The following is a 23,947-nucleotide window of genomic DNA, read 5'->3' as shown; positions in this document are numbered from 1 at the left end:
CTCTTTCTCCACTCACCCTTAAAGATATGCCGTCTCGTTTTAAACTCCACTACTCGAGCAGAAGTTTATTACGCCAAAGAGGGAATTAAAAAAACAAATCAAATGAACGGGACAGTTGGCAGGATCGAAAACACACAGTAAAAAAGATGTTCAATCTATATCCTGACAGTGTCTTAATGGAAACTTAAACCCAGCAAAATTACACTCCTATCTCAACGTTTAGGTTTCTACGTCACAGATTCTTGACTGTTCCTTAGTCTTTGACTGTGAAGACAATTTGATGAGACCTTTCCAATGATCTGGATGTTTCCACAAACCTTAGTGCATCAACATTTTTATTTCTAATAAGCTTTCCATTTCCAACCAAACTATTCTGGTTTTGGATGTTATCACAAACTAAACTCTTCTGCTGAGGTAAGTAATCCCATGAACTGGCCTGAATCAATCCTCCCAGGAGAGCAACTAAACTTACTTTGATACTCAACAGTGGTGTCTCTGAACTGAATTTAAAAACTAAACTTAAACCGAGATTCTTCTGAACTGAAAACAAAACTAATGGCCTTACATTTTTAGCCTACCTGTAGTAAGCGCAACAGTTTAAACATCTTTCCATTAATACCATAAGGATTACCTGCTGTGTGACAAAATGTCGGATTTAATCACTGTTCCAGAAGGACTCTCTGACCATGTACATTTCAAAAAATGTAAACCTGTCATTGAACTAGCTAACACCACTTGCTAATGTTTTGAAATCCAAACTCCAAAAATGTAAATGTATATTATAAAGGGTAAAGGTAAAGTTGCCGTAAACTTGCCAAACTATAGGCTGCTTTCTCATTAGAGACAGAGAAATGATTGGTGTTGGTTGAACCTGGGGGCCACGACACCTCAAGAGAGGAGAGAAGTTCAGAAGGAGGGTCCTTATAGTAAACTCAGCCAGTGCAGGAACTGAACCCACATTATTGGTGTCACTCTGTATTGCAAAACATCCATCCAAGCTAACTGACCCCCATGTATACTATACATTCTTTTATCACAGTATTTTGTCAGATATTTTAGGAAATAATCAAATGCATTATGTAAGTGTAAGTCTTTTTTTTTAATGCTATGAAATTTTAAAGGATTGAGTTTTTAATGACTTTCTAAGGGATGTGAGCAGCACCAACATTTATTACACCTCCTTACCTTCCCTGGGACAAAGATTCAGAATTAGATTTAGATTGTGGTTGAATATAACATTGGCTGCTGCTGTTGGCTCACAGTACGCTGCAGGTACTCGGTATGACATTGCTCGATCTATCTGTGTTCACCCTCTGCTCCATCTCTCTGTGCCTTGGAAGTGGCCAGTTGAGTTGCCAATTAAAGTTCATACCAGCCAATCTGATTCATCTGCTTGAAACCCCCATTCCAACATAGGTCTGTGTAAAAGTTGTTAGAGTATGTTAGAAAAATGACAATCGTCTTGAACTGAGTTAGCCTGCGTGATGTTCCATTGTTGACACATTCCATGGCTGAATTTAAGTAATAGCCTGAACATGTGGGAACTATGTGGAATGAATGCTTTATGAGACTGTATTTAGGTACATGTTAACCCTGATCATCCCAGATCAATCCGTTACAAAATGAGCAAATATTCTTTTGAAAGTAGACTATTGCAAAACTCCACATGTTCCAAAGAGAACCTGACTAGGGAGTGATGGTGTGCTTGGGGGATGTTATTTTCAATTAGAATTCCTGTTTGTAGATTGAATATTACTATGAGAAATATGTTTTCAATCTGAGGCTAACAAATGACATTTTTCTTTGACATGTGCACCCGGCTGAACAGCCTGTGGAAGGCTAGGCACAGGCATGATGCTGAGTACCTGGGCTACCTCCAGCATTGAGGAAGTGGCTGAGGCAGTTCCCAGTGCGACACGTTGGCTGCAGTTGTACATCTACAAGGATCGGGAGCTGACTAAATCCCTGGTGAGGAGAGCGGAGAAGGCTGGCTACTGCGGAGTCTTCCTAACCGTTGACACTCCCTACCTGGGGAAGCGTTTGGCAGATGTGCGGAACAAGTTCAAACTGCCCCCTCACTTGAGGTAATATGATGCATTTGAAGTCAGCAGGGAAATGGTGGTGCACCATTAATCTCCTCCCAGTCACCAATTCTTCCTCAGTAAAAAGGGAATCTAATCTAATCTAAACTTCGATCCGATAACCACATAATGTTCTAAATTTGGGAGAAATCAGGCCTAATTTATATAATCCAACTTCATGACTTAAGTGATAAAGTTCAGGTACAATTCTTGTAAACCTATATTGTACTTTCTCCAAGCCCAGTATATCCTTCCGAAGGTGTGGAGCTTAGCTCTGCTCACAGTATTCCAAGTGGAGTCTAACCAGGTATATAGTCGCCATTACTGATACTATCCTTACATATTCCAGATTTCTGAATTGGATTGTAGTAACACCAACTGCTGTAGTGGGTTTTGAACCAATGGCCCACCAAAGCATTACCCTAGGCCTCAGTCACATTAGCACTGCACCATCATCTCTGACAAAATATTACAGGTTTCCTGGCATTAAGGTTTGCAATTTCATAATGATGGTGTTTAAAAGGGCAAAATGTATTCGGGAAAGGAAGGTTTTTAAGAAGTAGTCATGATTTAGAGGTGCCGATGTTGGACAAAGTTAAAAATCACACAACACCGGCTTATAGTCCAACAGGTTTATTTGGAAGCACTAGCTTTCAGAGTGTCACTCCTTCATCAGTGCCACTATCGAGAACCACCTGATGAAGGAGCGTCGCTCCGAAAGCTAGTGCTGCCAAATAAACCTGTTGGACTATAACCTGGTGTTGTGCGATTTTTTAACATTAAGAAGTAGGGGGAAATAACTGGAATTTGAGATTAACAAGATAGAGCATTCATAATTAGTAGCATGGAGTGGCACAGTGGCTCAGTGGTTAGCACTGTTGCTTCACTGCACCAGGGATCTGGGTTCGATTCTACCCTCGGGTGACTGTGTGGGTGCCCTCCAAGTGCTCCAGTTTCCTCCCACAGTCCAAAGATGTGCAGATTAGGTGAATTGGCCATGCTAGATTGCGCAGGGATGTCCAGGTTAGGCGGATGAGCCATGGGAAATGCAGTATTATGGGGTAGGGGGATGGGTCTGGGTGGGATGCTGTTTGGAGGGTCAGTGTGAACTTGATTGGCCAAACAGCTTGCTTCCAGGCTGCAGGGATTCTCTGAAATGGCTAGAAATTGAGGTTAACAAGATAGAACACCCATAAGTACAAAATGCTGAGGGAGAGGTAAAGGGTCAAATGATTGAATTCCAATCTGCCTCCCTCTCAAGTACCTCATCAATGGCTGAAGCCAAAAGCTTCCTGACATGAGCTGTTTTGTTTTCAGGATGGCAAACTTTGAGACACTCGATCTGGCATTTTCCAAAAAGGACTATGGAGATGACAGTGGGTTGGCTGTGTACACAGCTGATGCTATCGACTCCTCTATAAAATGGGAGGACATTGACTGGCTGCGGGAGCTGACTAAACTGCCCATCGTTCTCAAAGGCATCTTGAGAGGTGAGTAGCAATCCCACAGCACTCTTCACTTCTGACTTGAACCATGCCCTAATTTTGTTTTGCCTCCTGCCTTGGTGAGCTGGAATACCTTTTGTGATGTCTTGTTCAGCTCGGTAAGTTTGTCTGAATGTGAGCAGTGTGTACAGTCATGAAATCACCCACCCCTCACTGCCCAGTCTAGTATTGCTAGTTGTCTTTGTGTTTGGTCAAAATCCAATCATTGTATTTGGATAAAAGACTATGGGTAAGAGTTTGGGTATCTGGGGGTGTGGGGGAAGAGTCAAATAGAAGGGGGGCTGATGGGAAACAGTCACGTGATTTTTTTTTCCTAGATTGCCCAATTAGTGCTCAAAAGCCAGGTTCATCAGACTTGTTTCTGGGATGTGGGACAGTTTTATGACGAGAGATTGGGCAACTGAGCTTGTACTCTTTCGAGTTTCAAAAATTGAGAGGTGATCTCATCAAACCCTACACAGTACATCACCTGATAACCAGGACGTTAGTGTAGCTAAGATGTTTCCCCTGGTGAGGGAGTCTAGGGCATATTTTTTTTAAAAATTGAGGGGATTGCCACTTATGTCAGAGATGAGGAGAATTTCAGAAGGTTGTGACCCTCTGGCATTCTCTAGCACAGAGGGTTTTCGAAGAACAGTCATTGAGTATGTTTAAAGTAGACACCACCAGTGATGTACAGGCTTATGGTGATGGGATGAGTCAAAATCATTGAAATGTTCAATTGAATTATTCGTATTGAATGGTGGAGCAGGCTCGATAGACTGAATGGCCAACTCCTGTTCTCATCCCATTAAGGATGGAGGGTGGGTTCTCAGGGCCAGAAGCAGCATCTTCAAGTTGGAAGGAGTTGAAGCCTGGAGTTTAGATAAAAAAAAGGAAATACAAGAGAATGGGGGAAAGAGAGGGTACCTGAAATATCTCCTCTTTTCAATATGAAAAACAAAGGCCTCCGCAGGCAGGTTGATATTTGTGGAGAGATGAAGATTCGGAGGCAACATGTGGTTGCAAGGTGACCAAGCAGAATGGGAGGGAGGGGAGGAGCTCAATGCCTCAGCCTGAAGCATTGGATCGTGGTTGGGAGGCCTCTTCCAGGCGGTCGGCCTAGTCTCTGGTGGCTAGGGGAGGCCTGCGGGCTGACTAGACAATTCCTGTGAATGGCCCGCTAACTCGGCTGGAATTGGCCAACCATGAGCCAACCATGAGCCAAGGTGGCCCTTTCGGTTCCCATCCTGCCTCTGGGAAAGTGGGCTGAGCTGGGGGGAGGAAGTGGAGGTGGGAATTGGGGGTGGAGGTGAGTGGTAACTGCAAACCAGCATGGTGGCCAATGTCTCGAGTGTCCGCTCGACGCTCTGCCCCTTCAATTTCATTCTTCACTTGCAACAAATGAAAAGGCATGGGCCCTGACTGTAAAAGAAAAATGTTACATTTTAAAGAACAAAATAATTTGGAACGAAAACGTAGCATGAAACTGATGCAAAAAGCACGTGTTGCAGACAAAGTCTAATGATCCATCTTAGTGCGGAATTTTATTATTCTTTTACAAGTTCAGCAATCAATCATGCTCATTTGACATGGTGAAGTAATTAAATTAAATGCACATTATTACTGTAATCATATTAATAACTTAAAACGATACAAAAACATTTCAGTGGAAGGGTTTCTTAATTAAGATAAATGGAAGTATCAGAGTACAAAGAGAACCTGGCTGACACCTTGGGGTTGTAACCATGCTACCTATAGCACCTCTTTCAGAATGTAGATCAGAAAGTTAATAAAAGCAAGGCATCGTGCAAGTGTTGAGATGCACGTCTCCCTCCCAGGACTTGACGTGTTTGGAGAAACCTACACTCTCGCAGTTTGTTCAGTCCCTCCTGAATGTTTGTACAGATGCTGTTATTTCATTTTCACGAGAAACTATTTTAGTTACTGTTACTAACTGCCAGGTCTCTGTAACTTTAGCTGATGATGCCAGAGAAGCTGCTAAGCATGGAATTGACGGGATACTTGTATCAAATCATGGAGCGAGGCAACTGGATTGTGTGCCAGCCACAGTAAGTTAACTCCATCATTCCTGATGAAGGGCTTTTGCCCGAAATGTCGATTTTCCTGCTCCTCGGTTGCTGCCTGAACTGCTGTGCTTTTCCAGCACCACTCTAATCCAGAATCTGGTTTCCAGCATCTGCAGTCCTTGTTTTTACCTAACTCCCAATCTACCACCGATGGATACAATATGGTTCTTTGGACATGCAATAAATGGGCTCTGGGTTCTGTTGAGGCTATCATTTGATGTCAGGGCTCATTTGGCTGCTGGTCATTAAAACAATAGCATCTGTGGCAGGTGCAAAGTGTTGCCAGATGCCAAGCTAGAGGTTTGCACAGCTGCTCAGATACTTTTCCTACATCGTTGCAGAGTTCTTGTATAACTTCCATCATGTGGCTGCCCACAAGATATGTGCAAGACTCAAACTCCATCTTCCATGAGGCAGTGAGTGCCTAACGCAGCTGAACTAATGCAGCAATGTTCCAGTACATGTGGAGTACATGTGGAGTACATGTGGAGTAAGTGCTGTTAGGAAGGGAGTTCTGGGATTTTGATCCAATGACATTGAGGAGACCTGATGTAGTTCCAGGTTAGGACGATGAGTGTCTCAGAGGGGAACGTGCAAACATTGTCATTCCCATGTATAATCTGCCTTTGTCCTTCAAGGATGTAGAAATTGTGCATTTTGGAAAGCACTATTGGAGGACCTTTGGGTAGATGCTGCAATGCATCCCCTCGATGGTATACGATTAGATTAGATTAGACTTACAGTGTGGAAACAGGCCCTTTGGCCCAACAAGTCCACACCGACCCGCCGAAGCGCAACCCACCCATACTCCTACATTTACCCCTTACCTAACACTATGGGCAATTTATCCTGGCCAATTCACCTGACCCGCACATCTTTGGACTGTGGGAGGAAACCGGAGCACCCGGAGGAAACCCACGCAGACACGGGGAGAACGTGCAAACTCCACACAGTCAGTCGCCTGAGTTGTGAATTGAACCCGGGTCTCAGGCGCTGTGAGGCAGCAGTGCTAACCACTGTGCCACCGTGCCGCCCATAAATTCTGCACTGGTGCAGGATAGGGCAACAATCAATCAGGCTGCCTGGTCCCGGATTGTGTTAAGTTTCTTGAATGTTGGAGACACACTCATAAAGGCTAACAGAATGGCCATTAAACTATTCCATCACACTCCTGACTTGTGCGTTGGAGATGGCAGACAAGTTTTCAGCAATCAGACATTAGGTTAACCATTACAGAAATGCCAACATCTGATCCACTATGGTATTTATTAGGCTGTGAATCCACTTGGATTTGTGTTTAATGGTAATCCTGTGGGTAGGGAAACAAGGTACAAAAGTGTAGGAGGACATCACTGCAGAGCTGAAAATGTGTCGCTGGTTAAAGCGCAGCAGGTCAGGCAGCATCCAAGGAACAGGAAATTCGACGTTTCGGGCAAAAGCCCTTCATCAGGAAGCGCTTTAACCAGCAACACATTTTCAGCTCTGATCTCCAGCATCTGCAGACCTCACTTTTTACTCGCCATCACTGCAGAGGCTGGAATCTGTACTGAAGACAAACATTGCTGGAGATCACAATGGGTCAGGCAGCATCCGTGGAGACAGAGCACGCTAATGTTTTGACTCTCGATGACTCTTCATCAGAGCTGATGGGAATTGTGGAGGGGCAGCATTTTTCCTTTCTTGCTTTACACTGCCTTGCCCCTTTGTCCCTGTCCCACCCGCTCCCTCTCCTCTCCACTCTGCACCCCAACACCGTATCCTCCCTAAAGCAGAGAAGGCTGAGAGGAGAAGGAATTGCTGCGGCTAATTTGTGCGCAGCAAGCCCCCACCAGAAGCAACGTGAAGATGGCCAAATAACCTGTACTGTGTTTTAGTGAAGGGATTAACATTGGTCAGGAATCCTTTGAAATAGTGCTATTTCACCTGAGAGAACAAAGGGGGCCTTGGTTTATTGTCTTATCTGTGAGACTGCTTTTCTGACAGTGCAGCACTCTTTCAGTTATCCTTCAGTTTAGATGCATCTGCTCAGGTGTCTGCATTGGCACCTGAATGTCCAACCTGCTAACTCACAGGCAGGACACTACCACGCTTTAGCTCAGAAATGTAAATGTACGCTCTTAACAAAGCTTTTCTCCACCTTCCTCAGATTGATGCCCTGGGCGAGATCACTGACGCTGTGGGAGGGAAGGTTGAAGTCTTCCTGGATGGCGGAGTGCGGAAGGGCAGTGATGTGCTGAAGGCTCTCGCACTAGGTGCCAAGGCTGTGTTTGTGGGCAGACCGATCCTCTGGGGCTTGGCATACCAGGTAAAGCGGGAGTTCTCAAACCCTGGGATGCCCGTGGTTGGACTGCTGTGCTGCCAGAGAATCTTCAACCCCTCCTTCTGTCCTCAGTCCTGGGAGATAGGGCTCTGCACGCCTTTTGCGTGTCATTTTCTGTGCTATCTGGAAGACTTGCTTTTTTCTTTATCCACTGGTTGGACAAGTATTTATTGCCCATTTCTAATTGCCCAGAGGGTAATTAAGAGTCAGCAACATTGCTGTGGGCCCGGAGTTACATGTAGGCCAGACCAGGTAAGGATGGCAGATCTCCTTCCTTAAAAGACATTAGTGAACCAACAATTGACAGTTCATGGTCACCATTAGACTCGTAATTTCGGATTACTATTGAATTCAATCTGTGATGGCAGGATTTGGAACCCAGGTCCTCCAACCATTACCTGGGTCCCTGGATAAACAACCCTGCGATGAGGCCACAAGGCCATCCTGTCCCCTCTGTGAGTGCTGAAACGTCAAACACGGGAGCAGGAGTAGCCTGCTCAGCCATTCAATATCATCATGGCTGATTAAGGCTTTCCTGATGAAGGGCTTATGCCCGAAACGTTGACTCTCCTGTTCCTTGGATGCTGCCTGACCTGCTGCGCTTTTCCAGCAACACATTTTCAGCTATCATGGCTGATTATCCAACTCAGTTCCCTGTTCCCGCTTTCTCCCCAAACCCTGCCGTCCCTTTCACCTTGAGGACGATACCTAACTCCTTTTCAGTGTTTTGGCTTCAACCGCTTTCCGTGGCAGAGAATTCCATGCCCTCTGGGTCAAGACGTTTCTCCTCATCTCCTGAAGAATGTTGAAATCTGCAGTACTGGACACTTCACTGGCCAGTAGCTGAGAGAGGGAGGACTAGTCTGGTCCAAATGGACATAGAAGGAAATTCTGTAGTAGAAATGATTTTGCCTTCAGTTACTGGTCAGTGCAACCTTAAGGTTGCTGTGCCCTGGAATTGGAATTTCAACCTGGCACTGGGGAAAGGTATAAATATTTTCATTTATATTGTACCTTTTACAACCTGAATAGTTTAAAACCAACTGAGTGTGTTTGGAGCTAGCGGTGTTAATGATCATTTTAAATCAGAGACAGATAATTTTTTTGTTAAGCTAGTGTATCACGGAGTATGGGCCAAAGGCAGGTACAGTGATTGTAAAGAGGTGAGCAGATGAACCTCAGAGAATAGGAGTCCCTGATTGGGGCTGTTAATCTGGTCCAGTTAGGGAGCCCTGGCTGACACATATAAACGGGAATTCAGAAGTTCTAGCCAAAAAGTGTGGCGCTGAAATAGCAGAGCTGGTCAGGCAGCATCTAAGGAGGAGAGGTGATGTTTTGAGCATAAGCCCTTCGTCAGAGGTTCTGTTCACTCTGAGAGCTGGTTCTAAGGTAACCAGACCATTGTCAAGTACTATGCTTGTGTAAATAATGGGTGACTTGCTGACAGGATCCCAGCCTCTGTGGGGCTATTTCAAAAGTCTATGGAGTTAGGCCACAGATCAGCCATGATGTTATTGAATGGTAGAACGGGGTCAGAGATGCTGAATGGCCACACTTGTTTCTGGTGGACTGTTGTAATGAAGGAACGATGTTCGTTTGTGTGCAGCACGCTCTCACAAAATGGATAATGATGACCAACAAAGCTGTCTTTGCAATGTTGACTGAGGAATAAATTCAATGTGGTACCAGCGGGCCTTTCACAATTCCGTGAGAGGGATGGTGCACCCTCACAGTTTCCCATCTCACACAGAGCACTGCGCCTCCGGCTGCGCTGCAGTCAGTTCTGAGATTAATCCCTGGAGTGGGAATCAAACCCAGAAAGCTCTGAAACCTGGGAAAGAGTGTTGCGCACTGAGTCACGTCTGACAAAAGGGAGCTGGACTTTATCCCAAGTTGTTTGCCTTTCCAAACTGGGATTTCTCACCAGTTGAGTTCCTTCGGAAAAGCAGAGACCTTTTCTTTGGCCGTTGTGTCTGACCTTAAAGTCATGTCAACATCTCTTTCTCTTGAGACAATAGGGGGAAGAAGGCGTTTGTGACGTTCTGCAGATGCTCAAGGATGAATTCAAGTTAGCGTTGGCTCTTGCAGGTCAGTGGCATGTGAGTAATTGTCTTGGCATAAAGAATATTGACATAGCACTTTGAATCATATCCTGCTAAAAAATGAATCTGTCTCCGATATTATTCGTCCAACTATCTGTCAATCTGCTTCTTCAGTTCCCTTCCTCCAATTCTTTACAGAGTCATCGAGTCATACAGTACAGAAACAGACCCTTCAGCCCAACCACTCCATGCTGACCATCATCTCAAACTAAACCAGTCCCATCTGCCTGAACTTGGCCCATATCCCTCCAAATATTTCTTATTCATGTACATATCCAAATGTCTTTTAAATGTGTATCCATCACTTCCTCAGGAAGTTCCTTCCACACAGGAACCTCTCTTTGTGCAAGACAAGGTGTCCCTCATGTCTTTTTAAAATCTTTCTCCTCTCACCTTAAAAATATGCTCCCTAGTCTTGAAATCCCCCACCCTAGGGAAAAGACACCTGCCATTCACCTTATTCAGACCCCTCATGATTTTATAAATGTCTATAAGGTCACCCCTCAACCTCCAACATTCCAGTCAAAAAATAGAACAGGATGGAATCCCGACAGTGTGGAAACAGGCCCCCCCCCCGGCCCAATAACTCCTCACCGAACCTCCGAAGAGCAACCCACCCAGATCCAGTCCCTTACCCAATTACTCTACATTTATCCAAGGAACAGGAAATTTGACGTTTCGGGCATTCATCAGGAATGAAGGGCTAATGCCCGAAACGTCGAATTTCCTGTTCCTTGGATGCTACCTGACCTGCTGCGCTTTTCCAGCAACACATTTTCAGCTCTGATCTCCAGCATCTGCAGACCTCACTTCCTCCTACTCTACATTTATTGCTGACTAATGCAGCCAAATTACACATCCCCGAACACTGAAAAAAGTCTCATTCTCTTCGTATAACTCAAACCCTCCCAAAACTCTTCAATTTCTGTCATCATTAGTTTACTTCCCTCCCGGCATCTGAACTATTAAATAATTTGTCAAAAGACTGAGTCTCTTTCATGGTTGACACCCATTTTCCCGTATTGACTTGACCCTGCCAGAAATGAATCACCTTGCTTTGTTTTGCTTTATGTTTTTTTTTAATGAAATGTCAAAAATCCCCCAGCGTGGAGGTAAGTGGGCCTGGCCTGCTTCAGGTTGTCATGGTGACACCAAGCGCTGTATTTGTTGGTAAGAAGCGAGAGGTCTTGCCGAGTCTGTCACAAGAAATGGTTGCCTATTGAGTGCGTCTCTGTCGATCAGCACTGACGAAACACGCTTTCCTCCCTCGTTCCCCCTGCCTGCCTGAGGTAGTTTGGTGTCCCATACTTGTCTAGTCAATATTCAGATTGTCTGACCACAATTGACAAAACTGGATGCACTATCATCTCTTTTCAGCCTGTACATCATTGACATGACTTACAGGACACTGAGAGGCCTGGATACAGTGGGCCTGGTGCTGATGTGTCCACTAGTATGAAAGTAAAAAGTGAGGTCTGCAGATGCTGGAGATTAGAGCTGAAAGTGTGTTGCTGGTTAAAGCACAGCAGGTCAGGCAGCATCCAAGGAACAGGAAATTCGACGTTTCGGGCCACATTCCTGATGAAGGGCTCTGGCCCGAAACGTCGAATTTCCTGTTCCTTGAATGCTGCCTGACCTGCTGTGCTTTAACCAGCAACACACTTTCACCACTAGTATGAAAGTCTAGGACTCGAGAGCACAGCCTCAGAGTGAAGGGGCAACTGTTTAGAACTAAATGGGGAGGAAGTCTTCAGCCAGAGGGTGGGGAATCTGTGGAACCCGTTACCACAGAGGGCCGTGGAGGCCCGGTCATTGAGTGTCTTTAAGGTATATAGGTTCTTGATTCGTCTGAGGTTATGGAGAGAGGGCAGGAGAATGGGGTTTAGGAGCATATTAGCTATGCAGCAGCAGACTCGATGGGCCAAATGGTCTAATTCTGCTCCTATATCTTATGGCCTTAACTTGGGATATAAGAACAGGAGGAGGCCATTCAGTCTGTTCAATTTGATCCTCACTGATCTGTAACCTAATTCAACCCACCGACTGTGTTTTCAAATCCCCTGATACACCTACCTGAAAAAGAAATGGAACCGTACAGTTTCGATAATGGATGGGCATAATGCAGTCAGGTTAATTTGAAGGATTTGCTGAGTAAAGCCCCTTTAGGATTCCTGAATGAGAAAAGTTTCCATTGTAACTTGGAGGTTGTCTGTGAGCATGCTTCAACCCTGGGGATTCCAGCAGAGGGATCCTGGAGTTGTTAATCTCAGAACCATCTTCCTTTGTACAAGTTCAGCCTCCAGTGAGTGGGCGCCTCTCGCCACCGACTTCATGTTTTTAAGGTTCCCGGATGTCACACTCAGTGAAGGGTTGCTCTCGGTCTCAAGGCCAGTGACTGTCCCCACCAGTTAGCTTTCTTGTCCACGTTTAAACCAAGGCTGTAACAAAGTCAGGAGTTGATTGGCCCTGGCGGAACCCAAACTGAGCGTCAGTGAGCAGATCAGTGCTGTGCAAAGTGAGGTGGCGTGGTGGCTCAATGGTTAGCACTGCTGCCTCATAGGACCTGGGTTCGATTCCACCCACTGTGTGGCGTTTGCATATTCTTCCTGTGTCTGTGTGGGTTTCCTCTGGATGCTCGAGTTTCTTCCCACAATCCAAAATTATGTAAATTAGGTGGATTGGCCTCACAGGGATGTGCAGACTAGGTGGATTATAGTTGTAAGGGTGTGGGTCTGGATGGAGTGCTCTTTAGAGGGACTTGATCCACCCAACATATTTTCAATTCCCCTGACACACTTATCTGATGGGCTAAATGGCCTGTTTCCATGCTGTATGGGTTCAATGATTCTAAGTGCTGTAGCTCTGTTAATGATACCTCCCAACACTTTGCCTGAGATTGAGAGGAGGCTGATGGCTCGGTAATTGGCTATATTAGATTAGTCCTATATTTCTTTTGAGGACAGGATATAAGTGAACAATGTGCTGGAACAGCGTAGCAAAGGGCACGACTAATACTAAAGAATATGTTGTTAGCACCGCTGGTGGAATGTAGTCAGGGACAATTGCCTTTGCCGTACCGAGTACATTCAACTGTTTTGGATAACGCATAAGAGTGAATTAAACTGGTCGAGGACTCGCATCAGTGATTCTGGGGACCACTGGAGGAGACCAGGATGGATCATTCGCTTGACACTTTGGGTTAAAGATGGTTGCAAATATTTCAGCCCCACCTTTTGCCCTGATGTGCTGGACTCTCTCATTGTTGACAATGGAGTTAGTTGTAGAAGCTCCTCCGTGTGCGAGCTGTTTAATTAGCTATTGCTGTTGATGGCTGGATGTGGTGAACAGCAGAGCTGAGACCTGACCTGTCGGTTGTGAGATGGCTTAACTGAGTCGTCTGCTGCTTCTGCTGTTTATCTGATTTGCAACGTTACCAGGTTGGCTCCACATTTTATTTTAGGTCTGCCTCATGCTGCAAACCCTTCTGCATTGATCCAGGATGACCCCATGGCTTGATGGGTAATGGGGGATATGTCAGGCTACGCATTACAGATTGTGGCTGAATAAAATTCTGCAGCTGCTGATGAGCCCCACAGCGCCTCATCGATGCCCAGTTTTAAGTAGCTAGATCTCATTTAGCACACAAACACACACGGAGGGTATGGTTGAGGTGACTATATAGCTCAGTCTTTACCAGGGCCACATGATGATTACTTTTAAAGGCAAGTAAGCAGTTGCTTCACTTGGCACATGTTTTTGGGGCCTTGGACAGTGAGAATGGAGGAAGTGATTGAGCGTGTGTTACGCCTTCCATGATTAAATAGAAGATGCGAAAGGTGAATGGGGAAATGTTGGAAATGATGGAGGAGTGGGCCATGATATCACAGAGGGGAACGGCCTCTGTGGAATGCTGACAGTGGAGGGGAGGGAAAGGTGCGTTTGGCAGTGATACCTTGCTGGAGGTGAGAGAGATGGCTGAGAATGGTCCTTTGAATTGTGGAGATTTGTTGGGTGGAAAGTGAGGGCAGGAGGAACCCTTATCTGGGAGGGGAAGTGTGGGGAATATGTCGGATGCGGGTGAGGGCCCTACTGACTGTGGCAGGGTTATCTTCAGTTGAGGGAAAAGGAGAACATGATGGAGGCACCTGAGGTGGCATTGTCAGAACAGATGTGTCGGAGATGGAGAAACAGGGAGAATGAAGAGGGGGGGTCCCAGCAAGAGGCTGGCTGTGTGGGAGTGTAGGAGAATGTGAGCACTGCAGATGCTGGAGATCAGAGTCAAGAGTGTACAGCTGGAAAAGCACAGCAGGTCAGGCCACATCCGAGGAGCAGGGGAATTGACGTTTCAGGTATATGTGTGGGAGTGTAGTCAAGGTAACTGTGGGGGTTGGTGTGTTGTAGTGAATATTGGTGAACAGCCTATCTCCAGAAATGGATACAGTGAATTCAAGAAAGCAAAGGGAAGAGTCAGAGGTGGCCCAGGTGAAGGTGAGAGAAGGGTGAGTTAGAGCATGTCTTTTAGTACCAGGAAGGACAACTTTTAATATATTCATCTTGTCCAATATTCCTTTCAGTGTATCTTCTGCATGGGTAACACAATGGACTTGAAGCCTCCGTTGTGCTGGGGTGTGATAATTCTAAAGCCTGAGACGCCAAAATTGGGAATAAATGGCCACTTGATTGCAAGCAATGGGTGTATTTCGATTGCAACGCTCTGACCTGATTTGCAAATTCTCAGGCAGTTCTGGACTTGCTTGAAAACATAACAACAGTCAGACTTCATAGCCTGAGTTTTTATCCCCTTTGCTTTTCACTCTGGGCAGGTTAGACTGGTTCGGACAAGTTTTCAAGCATTCCCGACAGCATAGGAGAGATATCTGTGTCGTGGTAGTTGTCACTGGGCTAGGAAATCAGAGGCTAAGGCTAATGAACTGGGGTTCAAACTGCAAGACGACGGCTAATGGAATTTAAACTGGGAACCAATGACTAGTCTCAGTAAATTGTTGGTTGTGGTTAAATACAACCAATTTGGTTCAATAATGCCCTTTAAAAGAAATCTAATGGCTTTCACTGGTCTGGCCTACTTATGACTTGAGACCTGAATGGCCCTGACACTTAATTGTCCCATAAAATGGCTTCATGAGCCATTTAGTTCGAGGGGAATTTAAGGTGGGCAGCAATTGATAAGTTTGCTGACAATGTTCACATCCCATGAAAGAGCAAAAAATGAATTCTAGTGGGTTAATGCACACATGCAAGTATGTTACGAGACTCAGGGAATTGAGTTCAATGCAATGAACCTGGAATTTTTCAATAAAGCTTTATTCCTTTTGCATTTTCATCAAACAGTGTATTCTCTGGAGGTGGGTTGGCTTATCATGAATGATCAAAGAAATTCATCAATGGTTTCTCTTCTACACCATCACCCTGGAGTCTCACAGTGATCCAGCACTTTCTTCATTCCCAATTCTCAATCACAGCCTGCCTCCTTTTAGAATTCCGTCTGAAGTCATGGTGCCCAGTTTTGCGTGTGTCCTGGTAATGTCTCTGTTACGTCTGCCTCAGAGCAGCCTCTCTCGTTCTCTTCACTCCCATTGTGTAGACCATCTAAGTACTGAGTGAGCCGCAACTTCCTTTGGCTGAAAGTTGGCATGACCAAAGACACAGCCTTCGGGCTCAGTCTCTGCTCCCCAGCCCTGCCACCCTCACCTTAACCTCCTTCCACCTACCCACCCTCATCTTAACCTCCTTCCACCTATCCACCTCATCTTAACCTCCTTCCACCTACCCACCCTCATCTTAACCCATTTCCACCTACCCAACCTCACCTTAACCTCCTTCCACCTACCCACCCTCACCTTAACCTCCTTCCTTGGGGGAGGGGCATTCCCAATGCCCCTCCCCCAAGTCCCTCCTTGGCACACTCTCCTCATTCCTGAAGAAGGGTTTATGCCCGAAACGTTGATTCTTCTGTTCCTCGGATACTGCCTGACCTGCTGCGCTTTTCCAGCAACACATTTTTCAGCTCTGCCACAGTTTCAGCCACGCTCCCTGCTGTGGGCTGAGCCAGCCTGTTCCATCAGAGTCTGCAAACTCAACCTTCCAAGTCCTTACCTTTGCCATTGCAAAGACAGCCTACTTCCACCTTTACTCCATTCCCCATCCATCCTCTTGACTCAACCGGCAACATCGCTTTTGGATAGAGTACCACTAATCAATCTTATAGGGACTGGCCATCAATATGAACTGTAGAGATAACCCCCAACTAGTGATTTCCCAAATGTGACACCAAGTGTTGGGCTCAGTGTATGGTACCTCTGATCACTCCAATCTATACAGATAAGCAGACATCCCACTTAACATTTGATCTTGATCTCAGACAGAATCATAGAAGCTTAATATTCACTCATGAAAGGGTCGCTCAGTAGTTAGCACTGAGACCTCATAGTGCCAGGGACCCGGGTTCGCTTCCAGCCTCTTTGTGTGGACTTTATACGTTTTCCCTGTGTCTACAACCTCCAGGTGTTTTTGTTTCTTCCCGCAGTCCAAAGATGTGCAGGTCAGGGTGGTTTTGCCATGCTAAATTACCCATAGTGTTCAGGCAATGTGCAGGCTAGGTGGATTAGCCATGGGGTATGCAGGTTGGGGGTGGGATGTTCTTCTGAGGGTCAGTGTCGAGTTAATGGGCTGATGGGTCTGCTTCCACACTGTATGGATTCCATGAAATGACTGAAGGGTGACAGAACAGTGGTTGTCAAAGTATGGATCTGTCTGGAGTAATCATTGAGACCACACTGGAAGGCTGTAACCAATCCTGGAAGTGCTGGAGAAACTCAGCAGGTCTGGCAGCGTCTGTGGGGAGGGAGACAGAGTGAACGGCTCTCTTTGCAGACGCAGCTGGGTTTCTCCAGCTTGCTTAGGATTTACGCTGAACTTAGCTTTGATAGAAGGGCCGTGCTGTGAGTGAGTTGCAGTTCCCGACGGCAGTCTTAGCTTGATACTGGGTGGTGCAAGCCAACGTCATTCACTGGGGTGAGGCTGTTGGGGTGAAAGAGACAGCCCCAGCCTGTCCCAACCATGTCAACATCACTGTCTGCTTCGACTTGTCGTAGCTCCCGACAAATTCACTCCGTTATTTCATCCGAACACAGCGACGCCAGTTTCTGGTAATTATGTCTGCATGTGTTCACTTGAGTCTGCTGCCAGTGATTAATGTTCCTTTGTGCTTCCGAGGCTACGCTGCTCCTCTACTTTACAGAAGGTGCTGTTTTTGTTAGTGTCTAGGAAATAGATATATTTTTAAAATGCAGAAGAGAATGGTTGCCACGTTACTATGGTAACTTCTTCACACCCTGTTGCTGGGACTTCTAGTGCTGCAGAGCAAGAATAAAGGAGAGGCCACTATCAAAGGAGAAAGTATTCACTTCTTTACCAGATGATTTTAATCAATTTTTGGGATGAGGACATCACTGGCTGGGCCAGCGTTTATTATCTGTCCCTAATTGCTTTTGAACCAATTATACAATTTCAAAGGCGGATAAGAAACGACACAATGTTTTTCAATAGATGCAGCACCATGTGGCAGGCCAGACCATAAAGGAATGGCAGATTTCCTTCCTTAAAAGTGAGCTGGGTGGGGATATTTGCAACAATCTGACAGTTCCACGGCTATTCTCAGTGAGACTAGCATTTTATTGCTGATTTATTAACTCATTTGAAGTTAAATGCTCCCAGCTGGCTTGCAGGATCTCTCCGGGCCTACTCAAATGGTGGCCCAGTCAGGACTACCACTTCAGCTCAATGCCCCAGGCAAGGGGCCCTGAATCTTCATTAGTGTCTGAGAGGAATTCAGGATGTTCTCTGAACTGGGGTTGAGAAAGTGGAATTCCTCAACATCCATTTTGCAGTTTGCCCTCTCTCTCTTAAAAGGCATCTGGATGAGTGTATGAATAGGAAGGGGTTACAGGGATATAGGCCAAGTGCTGGCAAATGGGACTACATTAGGTTATGATAGCTGATAGGCATGGTTGGACTGAAAGGTCTGTTTCCGTGCTGTACATCTCTATGACTCTTTGACTTTAAATTTATTTAATAGAACGTATTTAAATTCCATAGCTACTAAGGTGGAATTTGTTGGGTATTTTACCAGGAAGTGGTGACTAGACCTCCAGATGAGGTCTGGGCACTGCCGGGGCATGAATTAGGTTGAGACAGAAGATCCACAGTGGGGACCTTGCCAGGTCCAGCAGCGCCACCAGAAGTGGTGGCCATTGCTGGAACTACAGGCAGAAGAGACATCATGGATACGGATTTTAAGATTAACCTGTGGTTTTCCATTGGGTGTTTCCACCTTGTAAGTGGAATTGTAAATATCTCCAATCTCGTGTGCTTTGAATCAAGCTAAAAGTCACTTGATTTATTGCCCTGGTCAACTGTTTTCCAACCTGAGAGAATTGCATTGTTGCATTTCAGCAGAATTGACAATGCAGGAGAGTGCGAATATCTGCAAGGGTGATGTATTCTATCTTTCTGTCCTTATATCTTTAAGAGACATGCTCATGAATTCATTTCTCCTTCATTGCATGTGACTCAAAGATATTTACCATCTTATGTTGGATCATTTGAAGCAATAGGCTTTACAGGAAGCATTCTGCTCTGTTTTAACATAGTAGCTCAATATTAGCCCTGACATTTATTGGCCTGAGGAATGTCATGTTTGCACATGATGGTTAGTTGTAGTAAACATCTGTTGAATTCTTCAATACCATGATAGCTGAGCCCAGTTTTTTTACATTCTGGGAGATAACATCAGCATTGCTGTTCCAGCTAAAACACCTGATTGAGGAAAACACACCAAGCTGTGAAAATAGATTCAATACTAATTTTGCAAATAAATTTCACAAATAAATGGGATGGCACAGTGGCTCAGTGGTTAGTACTGCCGCCTCACAGCACCAGGGACCTGGGTTTGATTCCACTCTTGGTTGACTGTTTGTGTGGAGTTTGCATGTTCTCCCTGTTTCCACGAGGTGCTCTTGTTTCCTCCCACAGTCCAAAGATAGACAATAGGTGCAGGAGTAGGCCATTCTGCCCTTCGAGCCTGTACCACCATTCAAGATGATCATGGCTGATCATCCTTAATCAGTATCCTGTTCCTGCCTTATTTCCATAACCCTTGATTCCACTATCCTTGAGAGCTCTATCCAACTCTTTCTTAAATGAATCCAGAGACTGGGCCTCCACTGCCCTCTGGGGCAGAGCATTCCACACACCCACCACTCTCTGGGTGAAGAAGTTTCTCGTCATCTCTGTCCTAAATGGTCTACCCCATATTTTTAAGATGTGTTCTCTGGTTTGGCACTCATCCATCAGCGGAAGCATGTTTCCTGCCTCCAGAGTGTCCAATCCTTTAACAATCTTATATGTCTCAATCAGATCCCCCTCAGTCTTCTAAACTCAAGGGTATACAAGCCCAGTCACTCAAGTCTTTCAGCGTAAGGTAGTCCTGCCATTCAGGAATTGACCTTGTGAACCTACGCTGCACTCCCTCAATAGCCAGAATGTCTTTCCTCAAATTTGGAGACCAGAACTGCACACAGTACTCCAGGTGTGGTCTCACCAGGACACTGTACAGCTGCAGAAGAACCTCTTTGCTTCTATACTCAATTCCTCTTGATATGAAGGCCAGTATGCTATTAGCCTTCTTCACTACCTGCTGTACCTGCATGCTTACCTTCATTGACTGGTGTACAAGAACACCCAGATCTCTTTGTACTGCCCCTTTACCTAAATTGATTCCATTTAGGTAGTAATCTGCCTTCCTGTTCTTGCTACCAAAGTGGATAATCATACATTTATCCACATTAAACTGCATCTGCCATGCATCTGACCACTCACCTAACCTGTCCAGGTCACCCTGTAATCTCCTAACATCCTCATCACATTTCACCCTGCCATCCAGCTTGGTATCATGAGCAAATTTACTAATGTTATTACTAATACTATCTTCTATATCGTTAACATATATTGTAAAAAGCTGCGGTCCCTGCACTGATTCCTGCGGTACCCCACTGGTCACTGCCTGCCATTCCGAAATGGAGCCGTTTATCACTACTCTTTGTTTCCTGTCAGCCAACCAACTTTCAATCCAAGTTAGTACTTTGCCCCCAGTACCATGCGCCCTAATTTTGCTCACTAACCTCTCATTTGGGACTTTATCAAAAGTTTTCTGAAAATACAGGTACACTACATCTACTGGATCTCCCTCGTCCATCTTCAGAGTTATAAGATGTGAGGTGGATTGGCCATGGGAAATGAAGGGTTACAGGGATGGAGTGGGACGCTCTTTGAAGGGCGAGCATGATCTCATTGGGCCAAATGGCCTGGTTCGACACTGTAAGGATCCTATGAAACTTGGCTGGGCGTTTGAGAAGAAATTATTTCTGGGACCACGTGGAAAGAACATGTGTGCGAGTTTAATGGCTTTTCTCTCTCAAAGTGTTAGCACAGGCATGTAGGCCTGAATGGTCTGCTTCTGTGCTGAAATTGAAACTGAGATAATACAAAACAAATACCTTTAGCAATACTCAGAAGAGAACCACGTTAAACTCATTTGCACTGTCCCCGTCTCAGAGCCGTGAATTAAATGTAAAATATTGTTTCAGGATGTCGCAGTGTGAAAGAAATTGACAAGTCTCTTGTGAAAAGGAGTCCCTGGGTAACATCACGTATCTGAAGGCAAGCCCTGTTCTAAAGTCTGGAGGGAGTCATCAACAGCCTATTCAAAGCAACTTTGTTAGAAATTATTTTTGCCATGAAAACAGTAAACCATTTGTTAGTCCTTCAGTGTTGTTATTTCAATTTGCTGCACAATTTACTGTTAAAAGAATCCACCCTTTGGTGTTTTCTAGCCAATACTGCTGGTTCAAATTAAGCACCACTGCAAATTGGGTATTGGATATGTCAGTTAGCTATCTCAAGCATTATGAGGCATCGGACTAGTGGTGTTATTGCTGGACTGTTAACCTAGAGATCTGGGAACTGGATTCAGATCCCACTGTGGTTAATGGTGGAATTTGAATTAATTTTAAAAATAAATCTAGAATTAAAAATCAAATGTTGTCCATGAACTGATTGGGAAAACCCCATCTGGTTCACTAATGTCCTTTAGGGAAGGAAACTGCCATCCTTACCTGGTCTGGCCTACATGTAACTCCAGGCCCACAGCAATGTGGTTGACTCTTAACTGCCCAATGGGCAATCAATGATGCCCTCATCCTGTGAATGAAGTTTTTAAAAAATCACCTCTTTTGTATTTCTTTTTAAAGTTATTCTTTCACAGGATGTGGGTGCTCCAGGCCGGGCTATCATTGATTACCCATCCATAGCTACCCTTGTGAAGATTGTGTTGAGCTACATTCGTGGATCATAGCAATTCATGAGGTGTTGAGACGTCCACCATGCTGTTGAGGAAGGGATTTTCACTATCTTGATTTAGTGATGCTGAAGGAATGCTTTACACACAGATATATTTTCAGGTCACAACACTGACTGACTTAGAGAGAAACACAGGGATGGTAGCTCTCCCATGCATCTGCTACCCTTGTCCTTCCAGCATGGAGCAGGAGATAGTTGCATCCCAGGGTTTTCAGAATATATCCTTGTCAGCATAGACTTACTTTGAATGAATCCAAAATTAATAAACAAACAAGCAACGGCTTCAAAGGTCTTCAACTCTCTCAGATTGGCAAAGGAAGCAGAGTTCTGTCATTCTTGTCCCCTCTCGCAGAGTGTCTTACATGGGAGGATTTATCATGTGCAGTCCCTATTATTGAAAATGAAACCAGAAATTGCTGGAAAAGCTCAGCAGGTCTGACAGCATCTGAGGAGAGAAATCAGAGTCAACGTTTCAGGTCCAGTGACCCTACCTCAGAATGATTCTGCTACCCCTTCTTTCTATGGTTTGTATTCTCTATTAATAAATGTTAATTGTTTTGAGCATTGGAATAAACGTACAAACATGATTTAGGACACTTGGTCCTTCAATTCACTTCATCATTCCATAAGGTCATGGCCGATCAGCTGGTATTCCGAATTCTACATTCCTTTATCTCCGCTAACATTTCAGACCTCATGGTTCTTTGTCAGAGCTGGAAAAATTTATATTTAAACAGCAATTTACAGTCCAGTCACACCTCATTCCACCTCACTGTTCCTATCCCCCGTGAAATCCAATAAATAGAAACAGAGACAAGCAGAAAAGTACGGAGACAGCTGGAGAGGATGAGAGTTGAAAGTAATGAGATGCTGATTAGGAAAGGCATGAAACATGGGGTGATGGGTATAAGACAAAACGAGGTAATAATAGGAAAAGAGGACAAATATCAGATAACATTCTGTGTTAAAGATATTTTCTAATCAACCTGTTGTTATATGTCTCTGGAAACTGGTGAAACTTGAACTCAGGACTCCTTGCTCGGAGACAGTGACACTATCACTATGTGGAAAATTTAAGATTTTCTCTAATCAACCTGTTCAGTGATGCTGTTATAATCCAATGGAAGAAAGTGGGATTTGGACCCAGGACTCCTGGTCCAAAGGTATGGGCACTACCACTGCACAACAAGAGCCCCTTTTTAATTTTTAAAAATAACTTTTCTCAATTTACCTTGTTGATTCTTTTGATCAAATTTAATACTCAATATCTTGAATATCCTTTAATCTAAGATACTGAAAGAATGCTTTTTAATCAAGCTCAATAATTCGACTCACACCTTGGCTCAGAGATAGGGACACTGCTCTCTCTCAAGCACTGAACCTAATTTTTCTTATCAACCTGTTCAGAGACGTTTTTACATACCTCCAGAGCAGGTTTGACTTGAACACAGGCCTCTCAGTCCAGAGGTAGAGAAACTATCACTGCACCACAAGAGGGCCAGGGAAAGGAGTGCTGTGTTGAGTGTTTAATTATTCTGTGCCCGATTGGTTGAGGCTGGCAACTGATTGATCCTCATTGTGCTTGATTGTTTAAACCTGGATGTTGATTTGGACCACTGCGAACAATTCACAGACTTTATAGCATTTTAAAAACTTTAATCTTTTTGCATTCACCTCTTATTTCTAATCTGTGAGTGTGCCTTTTGCATCAGTAATTCTCCTTGTATTTAGTAACTAATAAACTTACTTTTTGGTGTTAATTCAACAAAGCCTGGTTAAACTGAGTCTTATTAAAATATGAGTCAATATGGGGTCATGGAGAAAAATGTCCACTGTAAAGAGAATCCTTTTTAACTTAACGTTGGTACAAACAACTGAGGGCCGTATAATTAAAGAAAGTTGAATCAGTTTGTCCCTCCCCACCCAGGAACTTAGCTATTTGGGATATCCCATCTCAAGCCAGAATGATTGAGGGACATTTCTCACGATCTGGTCATGATATCCCCAGTAACCCCTTATTCCTATTGAGTCTACACTCACCTAGCCACCACCAAGGATGCAATTCCAATCGAACTGAGTATTGTGGAGGTCATTATGGTGGAATATAAATTAACGTCAATTCAGTTGTTGTTGACTGGTGTATTCTCGTGTTGGTTAAACACACAAGGAGGTAATTAGAAACAGATGCAAGTCACTTAGCCCCACTATTCAATGTCACTATTGTTACAATTGATGTCAGAGATGTGGCTATAGGATTGGGCTCATCAGTCACACTAGGACCCACAGAACCTAATGGGCAGCATGATAGCTCAGTGGTTAGCACTGCTACCTCACAGTACCAGGGACCTGGGTTCAATTCTGGCCTTGGACGACTGTGTGTGTGGAGTTTGCACATTTTCCCTGTGTCTGTGTGGGTTTCCTCCCACAGTCCGAA

The 23,947-nt window shown here is 44.7% G+C and overlaps 1 protein-coding gene across 1 annotated transcript in view; it reads left to right on the top strand.

Moving 5' to 3' along the window:
- hao1 (hydroxyacid oxidase (glycolate oxidase) 1) overlaps window positions 1–21,508 on the top strand; it is a 44,654-nt gene extending 23,146 nt beyond the window's left edge. Inside the window, exons 3-8 of the mRNA XM_060831165.1 lie at window positions 1,829–2,084; window positions 3,399–3,571; window positions 5,546–5,637; window positions 7,802–7,960; window positions 9,994–10,074; window positions 21,419–21,508. Coding sequence (XP_060687148.1) covers window positions 1,829–2,084; window positions 3,399–3,571; window positions 5,546–5,637; window positions 7,802–7,960; window positions 9,994–10,074; window positions 21,419–21,508 — 851 coding nt within the window. The remainder of the gene's footprint in view (window positions 1–1,828; window positions 2,085–3,398; window positions 3,572–5,545; window positions 5,638–7,801; window positions 7,961–9,993; window positions 10,075–21,418) is intronic.
- The last annotated feature ends 2,439 nt before the right edge of the window (window positions 21,509–23,947 follow it).

This window comes from Hemiscyllium ocellatum, chromosome 10, assembly GCF_020745735.1.
Source record: "Hemiscyllium ocellatum isolate sHemOce1 chromosome 10, sHemOce1.pat.X.cur, whole genome shotgun sequence".
NCBI lineage: Eukaryota > Metazoa > Chordata > Chondrichthyes > Orectolobiformes > Hemiscylliidae > Hemiscyllium > Hemiscyllium ocellatum.
This window is presented reverse-complemented; position numbering and strand designations above follow the sequence as displayed.